Raw genomic sequence first — 14,879 nt, 5'->3', positions numbered from 1 at the left:
AAAACCTTTAATGGGACATTTTTAGCACGAAAATTGAGAAAAAAATAAATAGGTGTAAAGTGGGCCCCACTAAGGGCAACATGTAACGGAGGGATAACAGTAGGGGTACAACTTAATCACTTTTGGGACCTTAAGGTTACAGCGTGGAACTTTTCAAAGGGAGGGGTACAACGTGGAATAGTCAATACCTCAGGGGTATAATGTAGAATCTCCCTTCTATATTTGTTCATTGAATCATTGTAAAAGGTGTAAAATATATCTAAATAAGTAAATATATTCAATTGAACTATACAACATTTGGAATGAAATTTGATTTCTCTTAAAGTTTGGAGGAAACTCAAACTCCAGGATGGTCACTGCATATGAAATATAATTACGAGATAAATCACAATCACATTTTAGCTTTTCTTTCACCACAAAATTGGTTTACCTTGCTACATTTATCCGACCTCTCCATAATAAGTTTTTCTACTAGGGTGTGACTTCTTTGAATGTACACGAAGTATCGTGCAATGTATGCCAACAATTTGTATATGATTGATAAACTCCTCACTTGAAGTTTGAAATCCACTCGACTCCTCGATTTTTCTAGCCAAATGTACCAAAACCATTTGTATCGAATCACCTTCTAACAATTCAAAACCCGAAAATGCTCCCTTTTTTTTGGAATCAATAGGCCAATCAAGTAAATATAACCTCTATGATGATTCGTGTATTCCGTTTATAACAACTAACACAATCAAATTTCTCCAAGAAATCGACATTAGAAACTCATTTTGGTTTATCATACACTACTTGTAAATCATCCTTCGGTTCTTGTTGAACTACTAAAACTGAAAACCCAAAATCCGGAGTAGCTAATAAGTCACCAAGAATCCCTAACTCCGGATATTCACAAAACCCATCAAAAGAAAGTCCATACAATGGTGCACATTCAAAGTCATGGTGTCTTCCTACCACAACTAAATCAATAACACCATTCATTGAGAGCAAAACATTAGTGGTGTCGGCGCCATCATTAACAATCACCTCCTTCAATGTCATTAGTCTCTCATTCTCCATTCTACCGGAAGCTTGAAAATTCTTAATCACCTCATTATTTAAGGCATTATACCTATCTTGGTTCGGAGATTTTAACCAAAGGACAACCGCCTTAACATGTGGATGATTACCAAATAGTCTAGTAAACGCGAGTGCTTCCAAGTCATCTACCCCTCCTATGAAGATAATAGCTACTTGATATATATTTGTATCTATTATACCTAAGTGAGGATCGGCCCTATCTAGCAACAAGGCAACCGAGCATGGTGCCTTTTCGAGCACCATCTTATTAACTTCCCTTATAGATAACGATGAGTCTTCGATTATTTTCCCTACCTTAGTCCATTGTACTTGCAAATGAAATGGTAAAATTAGTAGGCTTGCATCTTTTTCATAGGCAAGGCTACATATATCATTGTGCATCGTTTCATAGGTTGAAATGGATATGTAGTGCTTAAGGCGTGTGTAGCCTTTAGACTCACGTTCGAGGTTTAAGAAAGATTCAACTATCCGATTTGAAAATGCAATCTTTGAACGGAACATAGGCAATGACTTGACATAATCCAAGGGTGCCATGATAGGCATGGTGCAACGGCCGGTTAGTGGCATGAGTTGTAGCAAAATCACGGGGATTGGCCTTGTTCGTGTGGGATGAAACGCCTCGATGAGACGTATAATTCCAGGCAGATTATCTTCCTTGTAAAGACATGTTAATGTTTGGAATGTATTGCTGTTGGTTGAATCTGTCACACTTGGTCTAAAAATTGAAGTGTATTGACTTAATGGTTCATAGAATAGTCTAACTAGAGGCAATAATGCTCCTGTTAAGATCAAAAAATGAAACATTGCTAATGTGTACTCTTCTACGTTCAACCACTGCAAAAATCAAATGAAACAAGTTAGCAAATCAATCATCAAACAATTGAACATACTAAAAGTAATATTTGTACCTTATATGATAAATTAACTACTACCTCTGTTAATAGTTATCTGCAATTTTGGAGTATTAGTTGTGAGGTATAAAAATTTCAAAGTTACAGATAACCATTAACAGAGGTAGTATATTAAACTACTTCGTTTCAAAAATCTATTTTAATAGGTTAACAATGTGTATATTCTGTATTCATGTTCTAATTAATGCAATTTAGTAAAGGTAAGATGTAAAGAACATGATAACATCCCGACAAATAAAAGATAAATTAGAGATTGATAACGTACGCCTTTGTCTCTTATAATCCCAATTGCAGCAACATCCAACAACCCTTTAGATGATATGATGAAAGAAAGGGCTAAAGAGTTCCAAAAAGGTACCCCATATAGCCTTGAAGTAAAGCTAGTTCCCAAAAACTTGCCAATATAACCAACAATCAACAAAAATTCTAACTCATAAGCTCTTTTGGTCAAAGAGAAAAAATCTGTTTTAAGCCCTTGCATTGCACAATACAAAGGGAAGAAAACACAAGAAGTAATAGCTTCCAATTTCGCGGAGAAAACCGACGACAAAGGGTGTTCCGGTAGGGTTAATGAAAACAAAAAAACCGGTAGCAACTCATTGAGCACTTCACCAATCCAAGCTACAATAAGAACAACCAAAAAAATGTACATGAAGTGGGAATTCCTCATATTTCTTCCTTCGGGTGTTTGACTTATAATGTACAAAACAATTGGCCTAAAAACCAAGAATACTAGAATATAGTACCCTAGAGTGATGAACGCCTTCCTCCTTTCAAGTTTAGATCCATTAAAAAAAGGCGGTACAATAAAAGTCATGACCAAGTTTGTCACCATTAGTACAAGGTCCGGGATCAAGGCTATCGATGAAGCCATACGACCGATATCGGAGTTGCTTATGCCAAGGTCGTTTAGGTTGTGACATGTGACCATGAAGAAGGTTTGTGCATTAAGAGCCACCAAAATGAGGAGGCTTATGGATGGTTTTTCGAGTAGTCGAATGGACTTGAACTCGTTTGTTGCAAGGATTGCAAGAGCGCTGAATACATAAGCAAGGGCTAAGCCAGATAAACTTATGATTATAGATTTCAATTGTAATCTTCTTATAATCACACTCATGTTTGTTTCTAATCCCACCATGAATAACTGTAATACGAAGCCTACTGATGACATTGTTTCTAGTACGTATAAAACTGTTGGTGGTAGCAATTTGTTGTACTCGAATAATCGATTCGAAAATAATAGTCCCATTACAAGCACACCACCCTGCCATAAACATAATTTGGAATTAATATCCGATTATACTTGAATAATTTATCAATTCAAATCAAAATTTAATATTAAAAAATGTGTCCAAGAAATTCCAATCAAATTGGGAGGGGTAAATATTTAACTACTGAACGTTGTTGTGTCATCATCAATATTTTTTTTTAAAGCACACAATGGGTGCCTTATATTAATAACGTATCCATGTCATCATCAACATCAACATTATATTTTTCTAACAAACGTATGTAAACCATTATTTTTTAGCTACGTTAATAACCGCATACCAAATAAGCTAAGACGTCATAATTTTCAAAATTCAATATGAAGAGTGTACTTTGTGAAATTCAAAATTGATCAGATTAAAATTTTGCGCATTCCAATCTAAAATAACTTGCATTAGGTTTTTTTTCCGTCCATTTTCCTACAAAATTTAAATTAATATTTAAGGTGACAAAATGCCCAATAATCTACAAACAACATTTAGAACCTTTTAAATATAAATCATTCAATTCATTTGTTGATTATACACCACAAAATTCTTATATGAGACGGTTTTATGTTTTGAGACTGCTTAAAGTCGCTATTTCAAAACAAAAGTCACCCATGTCTTACCTACGGCCTAATCATGCAAGCCAAGCTACCATTATATACATAGTATACATACCATTTAAAGAGGGTTAGGAGGCAAATTCAAACAACATAGAAGGAGACAACAACAAAATTATCATCAATATATTGATATATCATAAACATATACATTAAAAAATAAAATAAGAAAGCTATAATAGAAGAATAAAGGTCGAATTTGAAAATGAAAACATACAATCATTTGAGACGTTAATGGCGTTTGAAGAGGCTTAAGCAAGTACCAAGTGAAGGTAGTAACACCCAAGATTATTGAAAGATTACACAATATAGTCGATGTGTACGTATCTCTAAGATATAATTCATTTTCCCAAAATCCTTTGTAAACTTTATGTGGTTCAACTTGTTCGCATAAAATTGTTGTGTCATTCCATATACCTTGACTCCACCATTGTTCTGTACTCTCAGCCATTATTGTGAATTACATTAACTTTTGCAATTTTGTAACGCCAAATTCCTTTTCCAATCTCAAATCAAACTTTTTTTTTTTTATGTTTGAAATGATCTCAAATTGAACTTTTTTTTTTTTTTGAAGGGATCTCAAATTGAACTTAGACATGCATTGAATAGTTTTTTTTTTCAGCCAAGAAATATATTTTTTAAGGTTAAAAAAATGAAATGATTAGTTTTGAAAAAAGAAAAATGATTAAATTGCTAAACTTGGGACATACTATTAGATATTTATATATATAAGATGGTTAGTACGAGATCTTTGTGAAAATAATAGCCGTCCAAGTTTTCTAAAGAAAGAAAATAATTTATGCTCGATCATGTGCCATAATTGGGTTAGGAATTTAAAAATAAAATTAAAAATTAAATAAATGAAACTAAAATTTGAATAAATAAAAAAAATATTGATGACATCATTTATACCGAAAATTAAGATATATATACTCTATAATTTGAGAAAAATACATTGATCACAGACTACATAATCATTAAAAGAGTCATTTTCAATCAACCATTATAGAATTTTCAACTTGATACATGTCTTTACTTATATCTTCCTTCAAAATAATATGTTCCAAAGTTGCATGATTTTAAAGATGTATATTTAACTATTAGTTATGTATTACTAGTATTAATAAAATTTTATAAAAAAAATTGATATCACAAAACAATAAATTGAGACTATATACTTATACGAATTTTTGTCAAAAATTTTAAAGTTTAATTATAAAGAAAAGTCAAAACAGGAACATAATTTTGAGACAGATATAGTTCTTTTTTTCAAGGGAAGAAAGAGCAAGTTCTTAGATTTTGGTCTAGGTGTGGTTAAACTCTTTTTAATTAGTTTGAATTGTGTAATTTGAATATTTATTGTTATACGAAATAATCTGTATTGATATGATTTTGTCTTCCCGAGGGCACGTCTTCACTCTCGAAGAAAGAAATCAAAGAAAGGACTTTTTTGTCCTCTATAAAGAATTCTTCAAAAAATTATGAACTTAATCTTTTCAATAAAGCACGTACAATACTTTTGTTTTTACGAGACAAAGTTCTAGCACAAGAAAATCGAATGAAGTAGAAACATAGTCCCAGCAAAGGGAATTCAAGGGCGATATTCTTCTCCAATTTGAATTTTGCACATGTCTCGGATGAATTTAAGGACATATTCAAAAAAAAATTGATCGCCAATTCCATGATTATTAGTTCATTCCATATTGGACCATCATTACTCAATTTTATTAGAATCAAAAGCATGTATAATTATTGAAAACATAGACAAGGCCCATATTGTGTATTGGGTCTGACTTATTATATTTTCATTGTATATTAGGGCTCCGTAGTTGTGTAGCCTATATAAGGCATGTAATAAACATAAGTGTGATATAGAAAAATACAGACAGTCAAATATTTTCTCTTATTTTAATATGGTGGTTTTAGGATCCCTTTTTCTTTCTTCCGCAAGATCAATTATATAATTTTTTTTCCTACAATAGCCGTCATCATCTAATCAATTTTTATTTTATTTTTGGGTTTGCTTGGTTGCTGCACTACATCCACCAATTTCCTAATTTGTTTTGTAGGTGTACGTGGCTTTCTCATACTCCTCCACTAAAACACCTACTTTTTTTTATTTATTTTTTCAATTGGATTCCATTATTCAACCTCTCTTTTTCGCCATGGTTGGAAGTGAAAGCAACACCAAGAAACCACAATTGATTCATGACGCATCATCATTCTACTATTTGCATCCATCGGAAAATTCAGGTATGTCCCTCACAAAATACTTGTTAACTGGCGAAAATTACGATGTATGGTCAAAGGCAATTATCAATGCTTTAGAAGGTAGAAACAAAGCAGGATTTATTAATGGTGATTTTGGTAAACCTGAGGATGACAAATCTCCTGAATTTGCAGCTTGGAAAGCTAATAATTCTACAATTTGCTCTTGGTTATTTAATTCTGTTGCTGAGTCCATACAACCTAGTGTCGTGTCTCATAAAATTGCAATTGAAATGTGGGTTGATTTGAAAGAACGATACTCTACTGTAAATGGACCTAGAATTAACCAACTGAAATCCCAATATCATCTTCTTCGCTAAAAAGGCATGAATATTGTGTCTTATTACAATAAATTTAAGGAATTGTGGGATTTGATTTATGGTTCTGAGGATGTCACTTGTGGGTGTACTTGTGATGCTGCTCCAAAGCTTCGTGCTCGGGCTGAAACAGAGAAGATTCATGATTTTGTGATGGGTTTTGACGATGAGCAGTATGGTCCTCTTCGTACTCAAATTCTGAGCATGGATCCTTTTCCAACTCTCAATAAAGCTTTCTCTTTGGCTACTCAGGAAGAGAGACTGATAGGACCGTAAAAGTATATTATTTTTATATATTAAACTCTTGATTTTATATTGGCATTTGATAATTTAAGAGTATAATAAGTAATTTTCTATCTTATACATGAGTTACTACTATTTTATTTATTTGTTTGCAGGAAAGAAAATATCAGCATCAAATTGCATTCTACGCCACTTTGATTAAGAGAAGCAAAATTTACAAGCCAGTTGACTCTCAAATATTTCAAGCCCAATATTGTTTTATTGTGTAGGCTTTTACATTTGGGCCTTGAATGAAAATATCTTCCTACTTAGCTGAGTGAAGAAAAGAGGCAGCTCAAGAACATTTCTCCTTGCTCTAAAGCATAGAGTTTTTCACCGACTTTCACGGAGAACAAACCGTCAAACAAGATGATAAAGATGAAAGTGGATAATTATTGGAGCGAAATACTCGGAGCAACGGAGATGAATCAAAGGCTAGTTCCTTATCTTTCGGTTAGGGAAGTTTTTGAGTGTTATCAGATCCGTAATTTTGGGGAGCAAAATTGAGGGAATATAATCTGAATTTCGGCGGAGAGTTGCGACATCCAACAGTGAACAGAGGTGGTAGACGAGTGAACAGAGGTGGCTTGGTTCTGTGCATGGTTACTCTGATCATCTACTGGAAGCTTTTGATATTTTATATATTTTGTTTACATTCAATTGTCAGCTACTTGTTTTTACTTTGGATTAGCAGTAGAAGTTTTGTTTAGAAAATGGAAATAATAAAGTTAGTGCTTCCTTAATTTGTTCTTGAATGCGTCAGTTACTCCTAGGAATTATACTTTGATTGCTTAATATAATTTCTAGTATCTATTTCTATTTTGCTTTGTTAACTAGTTTGACTATGAATTCTACATGTTCTAGTATGATAACCTCAATATTTGTTATGTTAGGCTAAATTATTAGAGGGGTAGGGAGATCAATTATGCATTGGATTATTGGATTGTGAGAATTGATATGTTGTAGTCCTTGGGTATTATGTTTATATTCTTAATTGGTTTGATAATCCGCTTGAATTACGAACTAGTTGATTATGTTTGAGACCGGCCATCTTTAGTATAATTTGTTAGTTTGACGACTAGAATTTTAGCTTGTGATCCGTAATTGTTCTAGCTAATACCATTAGTAGTGATTAGGTGTGTGATTGGTGACTAAAACTTGTCTCACACCTAAGATTATCAACCCTTTGAGTTGCACAAGTCCGAGCTTGGGAGACTCGTGGCTTAAGTTAACTACTTCCTTGTTATTAATGCGGCTAATTAATCGAGTCTAGAGAGCTTGTTCTAGATTATTAGTTAGTTAGACAATATTCCGAGAGCTCGTTTGGTATATATGCAATTAAGGGAAGTTTTGAATGCTTGTTTGTGTTCCTTGGTTAACATTAAGATATAAATGTAATTCGTATAATTCGATGAGCAATAATTGATACTCCAATGCTATAATACATCTCCCGATTCCCTATTTCATTATTTTTGATTTTATTGTATTTTAATTTTTATTAGTTTACTTCTCCGTGTTTTATTTGTTATCTAGTTAGTAGTTTATTTATTAGATCATATCTTTGTTTCTTCAAAACAGGGGTTTCTAACTTACACAAGTAATAATTTGATAATCCAATTCTCTATGGGATCGACCCTAGCTTACCCTACTACATTTTAGGAGGTTTTAGTTAGGTTTATATTTGGTAGACACGCGACAGTCGTATCAAATTTTGAAAAAAAAGACATCATTCGAGGTCGGGATGACAAAACCGATGCTATGAGCTTCGCCGTGCAGGCAGCTACCCATACTCCATCAAAACAATCTATTCCCCCTGCAATCACACCTATGGTGTGCACTCATTGTGGTAGGCAAGGACATGAAGTTCAGTTTTGCTATCAACTTCATGGCTATCCATCTAATTCTCGTGGTCGTGGTAGAGGCCGTGGCTCGGGCCGTGGTAGGGGAGGAGGACAAGCTGTTCGTGGGCTAGGTTCTTCATCTAATGCGGTGGCTCATAATGCTATGTCATCAACCCCTCGCCGAGGCGACAACAACAATAGTAGCTCCTCAACCGCAGCATCAGTTACATCCCTTCCAGGGCTCAATGCTGAGCAAATACAACGCCTCTTGACCCTTCTTGACACATCTTCCACCAATGATAAATTAAATGGTAAGGTTGATGTTATAGGTGATTGGTTACTTGATAGTGGAGCTTCCCACCATATGACAAGCAATTTGGATTTAATGTTTGATTGTGTTGACTTACCACCATTGCCGGTTAGTTTGCCGGATGGAATTCAAACCTCTGCTCTTAAAAACAGGAAGTGTGCAATTGATGCCAAAACTGATCATACACAATGTTTTATATGTTCCCAATCTCAAATGCAATTTGATTTCTATTGGTCAATTAATTCTTGATATATCTTGTTTTGTGACATTTACTGAACGTTTGTGTATCATCCAGGACCGCACTACGAGGATGGCTATTGGTCTGGGGGAGCTTAGGAATGGGGTGTATGTGTTTCGGCCTGTTATTCAGAAGGTTAGCTCGCATCTCAGCACATTGGATGATACTTTGCTCCTGCATCAGCGTCTTGCTCATCCTTCTAGCCAAGCTTTATCATTTATTTCTAGTTCTAGTCGTAGTAGCAAGGTTAAAAAGGCCTTGGATAATTGTGATGTATGTTTTAAGGCCAAACAAACTCGTTCTGTATTTCCTTTAAGTGATAATAAAGCTGAGAATTTATTTGATATTGTTCATTGCGATTTATGGGGTCCTTACACAAAGTCTACTATATCTGGAGCACATTATTTTCTTACTTTGGTTGATGATTGCTCACGAGCAGTGTGGGTATATTTGATAAAGGAGAAAACTGAGGTATCCTCATGCTTCAGGAATTTTTTTGCTATGGTAAAAACCCAATTTGGCAGGGTTGTTAAGATAGTCCGTTCTGACAACGGTACTGAGTTTACATGTATGCTACCATTTTTTGGTGAACAGGGAATATTGTTTCAATCGTCGTGTGTTGGAACACCACAACAAAATGGAAGAGTGGAGCGGAAACACCGTCACATTTTAGAGGTTGCTCGTGCCTTGCGATTTCAAGCATCACTTCCCATACGTTTTTGGGGTGAATCAGTTCATGCCGCAGTCAGCTTGATTAATCGTACTCCGACAAAAATCTTAGAAGGTAAAACTCCATATGATATTCTTTTTAGTTCTCCTCCTCCTTATAATGTGCTCCGTGTTTTTGGATGCCTTTGTTATGCTCATAACAAACCTCGTCAAAAGGATAAATTTTCCTCTAGAAGTCGAAAGTGTGTATTCCTTGGATACCCTTTTGGCAAGAAAGGGTGGAAAGTAATGGACTTAGAGACTAGTGAGGTGTTTGTTATAAGAGATGTCCGTTTTCAGGAGGATGTGTTTCCGTTTGCCCCAGTCCTTGATGCTTCACTTGCTGCTCCTTCATCACTTCCAACTACTGGGATGTGTGACTGGGAGTTTCAGATAGAATATGTTGCTCCTAATTCCCACATTCCACACTCACAGCCTGTTGTAAGGGGGAGCAATGACCAGGCTGCTGCCCAGCAACCTTTGATACCCAACTCTAGTACAAGTGCTCCTGCACCACAACTTACCTCATCCTAATCAGTTCTTACCCCGATTTCAGTGGTGCGAGAAGATTCTGATAATGCTACTCAACAAAGTACCTCTTCATCGAGTACCGCCTCTCCATTGTCTCCTGAACCTACTGGTCACCCACAGCGTGAACGTCGTCCACCATTCTGGATGGCTGATTATATATGTCAAACGGCTTGTCTTTCACACCCCATCTCCTCCAAAACCCTGCCAATGTCTTCCGCAGGTATGCGGTATCCTATTGCAAACTATGTCACATATAAGAATTTATCTACTGACCATAGAAATTTTGTTGCTGCTGTTTCTTCTAATGTTGAGCCTAGGTCATATAAAGAGGCTGCACGGGAAGCACGTTGGCGTGGTGCTATGAGACAGGAAATAGATGCATTGGAGAGGAATGGCACTTGGGAAATTTGTGACTTACCTCCAGGAAAAATTCCAATTGGCTGTAAATGGGTCTACAAGACCAAATATCACTCAGATGGAACAATAGAGCGAGATAAAGCTCGTCTCGTTTTTCTTGGAAATCTGCAACGGGAAGGAGAGGATTTCACAGAGACCTTTGCACCTGTTGCTAAAATGGTGAGCGTTCGTACTTTTCTTGCTGTTGTTGTTGCTAAGAATTGGGAGATACACCAGCTCGACGTGAATAATGCATTCTTACACGGGGACTTACATGAGGAGGTTTACATGAAGTTGCCTCCCGGGTTCTCATCCTCTTCTCCCAACAGAGTATGCCGTCTCAAAAAGTCTTTGTATGGGCTGCGAATAACTCCTCGAAATTGGTTTGCCAAACTCCAAACTGCTCTTCGTCAGTATGGTTTTCAACAATCATATGCTGACAATACTCTTTTCACCCTTCGAAAAGGGGATGATTGTATCTCAGTGTTAGTTTATGTTGATGATATCCTAGTAGCAGGTAACAATCCCACAATTTGTGCTTCTTTTAAAAAATACTTGGATAAGTGTTTTCAGTTGAAGGATTTGGGTCCGTTGAGATATTTTTTGGGTATTGAGTTTACTCGGTCTGCCGAAGGATTGTTCTTATGTCAAAGGAAGTACACTATGGATATTCTCTCTGAGACAGGTCTTCTTGGAGCACAACATGTAAGTACTCCACTTCCTCAAAATCACAAGCTTGCAGCTTCAACTAGCCCTTTCTTCTCTGACCCTGTTTTATATCGGCGTCTTATCGGACGTCTCATCTATCTTACCTTGACTCGTCCGGACATCTCATACCCGATTCACATTCTTTCACAGTTTATGCAAGAACCACGCCAAGATCACTATGATGCTGCCATTAGGGTCTTGCGTTACCTAAAAGCTCGTCCAGGTCAAGGTTTATTCCTCCGTGCAGATAGTGATCTCCAGCTTTATGCCTATTGTGATTCAGATTGGGCAAGCTGCCCAATTTCACACCGATCAGTTTCAGGTTATTTTATTATGTTAGGGAATTCCCCCATTTCATGGAAAACAAAGAAACAAACAACTGTTTCACAATCTTCGGCGGAAGCTGAGTATAGGTCTATGGCTTTTGCTTGTGCGGAGGTAAAATGGTTAAGGAGTTTTCTTGATGTTCTTGGTGTGTTTCATACACAACCTGTTCGATTATTTTGCGATAATCAAGCAGCTTTACATATAGCTGCAAACCCGGTATTTCATGAAAGCGCTAAACACATCGAGATTGACTGTCATTTTTTTCGTGAGCTTCTTGTGGCCGGTGTCATTACCACAGCTCACATTCGTACTCATGCACAACTAGCGGATTTGTTTACTAAAGCTCTTGGAGAAGCCCAATTTATGACGTTATTGTCCAAGTTGGGTGTTCGGGATCCTCACACTCCCACTTGAGGGGGAGTATTGAAAACATAGACAAGGCCTATATTGTGTATTGGGTCTGACTTATTATATTTTCATTGTATATTAGGGCTCCGCAGTTGTGTAGCCTATATAAGGCATGTAATAAACTTAAGTGTGATATAGAAAAATACAGACAGTCAAATATTTCCTCTTATTTTAACAATAATATAATATAACCCTATTCCGGATGAGGATCATCATCGGTCGTCACCATAGATCACCACCGTAGCGTGCCAGTATTTTTGTTTTTTAGGCCGCATGCCAGTATAGTAAGTCTTTTATTTTATTTTATTTTACGTTACAAATGTCTGTCGTCAGAGACGACAACACCAACAGTGGAGATGTATTTGTAAGATAATATGAACTCCTCGATTAGAGTGATTTCCATTGATCATTATTTATAGGGTTTCAATGAGAAACCTAATCGTATTAGGTAACATAAGATATGTACAGATATCAAAGATAATTTTATACAAAATATATCCTAAACCTAAGATGAGAATATTCTATGGATATTCTATATCATACCCCCGCAGTTGGAGCGGGAGAAAATTGGATGCTCAGACTGCATCTGAATCTGAATCACGCATCGAGAGGTAAGGATTGTATGGTAACCCATGATCAAAAGAGAAGTAGTAGACATGTGCCGGTGATGACGATAAGAAGCAACATCCACGACCCACATAGAGTAGAGATAAGCACTGCTAGGCCGGAGGAGAAGGAGAAGAGCCGCACACAGACTTAGGCTAAGTTGCAGATCCAGAGAAGAAGAAGCTAAGGGATCAAACCATCATCGGGAAGAAGACACAACACTACTACGTGAAATCACAGTTGAAGAAAAACAAATAAAATTGCGCAAGAAAAAGTAGATTAAATTCCACCGTTTGAAATTAATCAATTCTCAAAATATCGAGAAACCTAGGTAGCAAGAATCAATACTCCACAAAGATTCCATGTGCTGCAACAATAAGAAGAGCCAACTTGATAGAAAAAGAGATGTGCAAAAGTTGACCTTATTCTGGTATACCACCACCAAAACAAAATCTATGTGATTACGTGTAGAAAAATCAATGGGGCAATGTAAGAATAATTGTTGGTCATGAGGAGGTGGAAATAGAGTGCGACACATGGAGTAGGTTGGCAGATATGGTAACTGCCAGTAGTGGGAGGCGGTAGTGTATGCAATTGCCACCAATGATAGAGGCGGATTTCTGATGTGTCTATTTTATATAGTATTTTACCCCCGTCCCTTGGTCGTAATTAGTAGTGTTTTTGGCTCTTTAGAGCAACTTTTATTACTAATTGGTGTTTTCTAGTGTTTTCATAGATTTGGTTGACTTTTGCAGGGATTTATACTTTTGGAGTATTTTCCCGAGATATTTTGGAGCAATCACGAACATTGGAGAAGCACAACCAGAATTTATAGCCCAGGGCCGGTTATAGCCATCGAACCGGTGATTAAGGGCTCGGTATAGGTGATACCGGGGCATTTGGACCGAGTATTTAAGACCAAAAGAGGAAACCCAGATTGCTCGAAGAATTGGAGCCCAATCGAAGTCCAAATAGTGGCCCAAATGAGCCGCCCGGCCAAAAAGGCTGGCGCCCGGAGGCGCGCCCGGCCGGGCGGGAGAAGCTTAGTCTGGCGCCCGGTGACGCGTCCGGCCGGGCGCAAGATTGCTATTAGAGACAAAAAAGGCACGCCCGATCGGGCGCGTGTTTTATTAGTTGATGTTTAACATAGTTTTAATTTGTTTTAGCTTAGGATTTTTGTACGGAGTATAAATACTCCTCCGTAATACGTTTTTAGGGGACTTCTTCTTCTCTTCCTCTCCTTTTTACTCTTTCTTTACTCTCTTAATTATTCTCTTAGAATTATTTCTCTAAACTTTTGTCCTTAATTCTTCCATTAATTCCAGATTACTTTTTGGTAACAATTTCTTCCCCTTTAATTTCAGTTATTTTATTTACTCCCTTGATTATGCTTTTATTTATTTATTTGATTAGTTTAGTCATGATGATTTGTGAGTAGTTTAATTTCTAGGGTTTATGGGGATCCATAAATAATATGAAGGGGTAATTTATTGTTGTTAATTATCAATGCTAGATTAATTTCTATTGATTGATTTAATGCTCTGTGACTAGATTAGGCCTATCTTTTATGCATGAGTTTGACAATATTGATTCAAGAATCGAGAGATGAGAATTAATGTTTAGGTCTAGTTTCAATAGACAAGTTAATTTATAAATGGTTAAGTCAAGATTCGAGAGATGAGATTTAATACCGGTAAATTAATTGTGTGATTGTAATACGTAGCGAGAGCCCTTTACAATCTGGTTATTTGATGCATTGATGATTGACTATTATTGATTATTAGTATTGCATGATAATTTCTTATTGGATTGTTTTAATGTTTTACAATTGCGGCTTGTAAAAGTATAGCAATATTAAATTGATGAATCGAGCAGATGTTAATTTGATATTAAAGGCTATTTTCAATAAGAACTTAGATCTAGTAAATTGCGAGAGCCTGTTAGATCTATGTTGGTTAATAAATTGCGAGAGCCTGTTAATCGTGTTATTTATGCAATGTCAATGATTGATTACTATGTTTTACTCTGGAGTATTATTTATTGGTGAACCTATGCCCTAGATCCTTTCATAT

At 36.1% G+C, this 14,879-nt stretch overlaps 1 protein-coding gene and 1 long non-coding RNA gene across 2 annotated transcripts; one reads left to right on the top strand and one right to left on the bottom strand.

Annotated features, from left to right (window-relative positions):
* Positions 1-771: 771 nt before the first annotated feature.
* On the bottom strand, positions 772-4,318 carry LOC110700903 (cation/H(+) symporter 13-like). Its single transcript, XM_021878483.1, has 3 exons — positions 4,085-4,318; positions 2,260-3,258; positions 772-1,917 (listed from the first exon to the last, which is right to left on the bottom strand). The coding sequence occupies exons 1-3, from the start codon at positions 4,316-4,318 to the stop codon at positions 772-774; spliced, it is 2,379 nt and encodes a 792-aa protein (XP_021734175.1).
* A 1,373-nt stretch (positions 4,319-5,691) lies between these two features.
* LOC110700586 lies at positions 5,692-7,567 on the top strand. The gene is made up of 2 exons (XR_002507248.1): positions 5,692-6,120; positions 6,851-7,567. It is a non-coding gene; the product is annotated as an uncharacterized LOC110700586 (long non-coding RNA).
* Positions 7,568-14,879: the final 7,312 nt, after the last annotated feature.

Source organism: Chenopodium quinoa, unplaced genomic scaffold (genome assembly GCF_001683475.1).
Source record: "Chenopodium quinoa cultivar QQ74 unplaced genomic scaffold, ASM168347v1, whole genome shotgun sequence".
In the NCBI taxonomy this organism is placed as follows: Eukaryota; Viridiplantae; Streptophyta; class Magnoliopsida; order Caryophyllales; family Amaranthaceae; genus Chenopodium; species Chenopodium quinoa.
This window is presented reverse-complemented; position numbering and strand designations above follow the sequence as displayed.

What these genes read in the sequence shown, in the direction of transcription:
- LOC110700903 (XM_021878483.1), bottom strand. Translation starts at nt 4,318, where the DNA reads ATGGCTGAGAGTACAGAACAATGGTGGAGTCAAGGTATATGGAATGAC. An exon ending in CATTAACGTCTCAAATGATT is followed by an intron (nt 3,259 to 4,084) that starts GTATGTTTTCAT and finishes TGTTTATGGCAG; the next exon opens with GGTGGTGTGCTTGTAATGGG. An exon ending in GGATTATAAGAGACAAAGGC is followed by an intron (nt 1,918 to 2,259) that starts GTACGTTATCAA and finishes TGATTTTTGCAG; the next exon opens with TGGTTGAACGTAGAAGAGTA.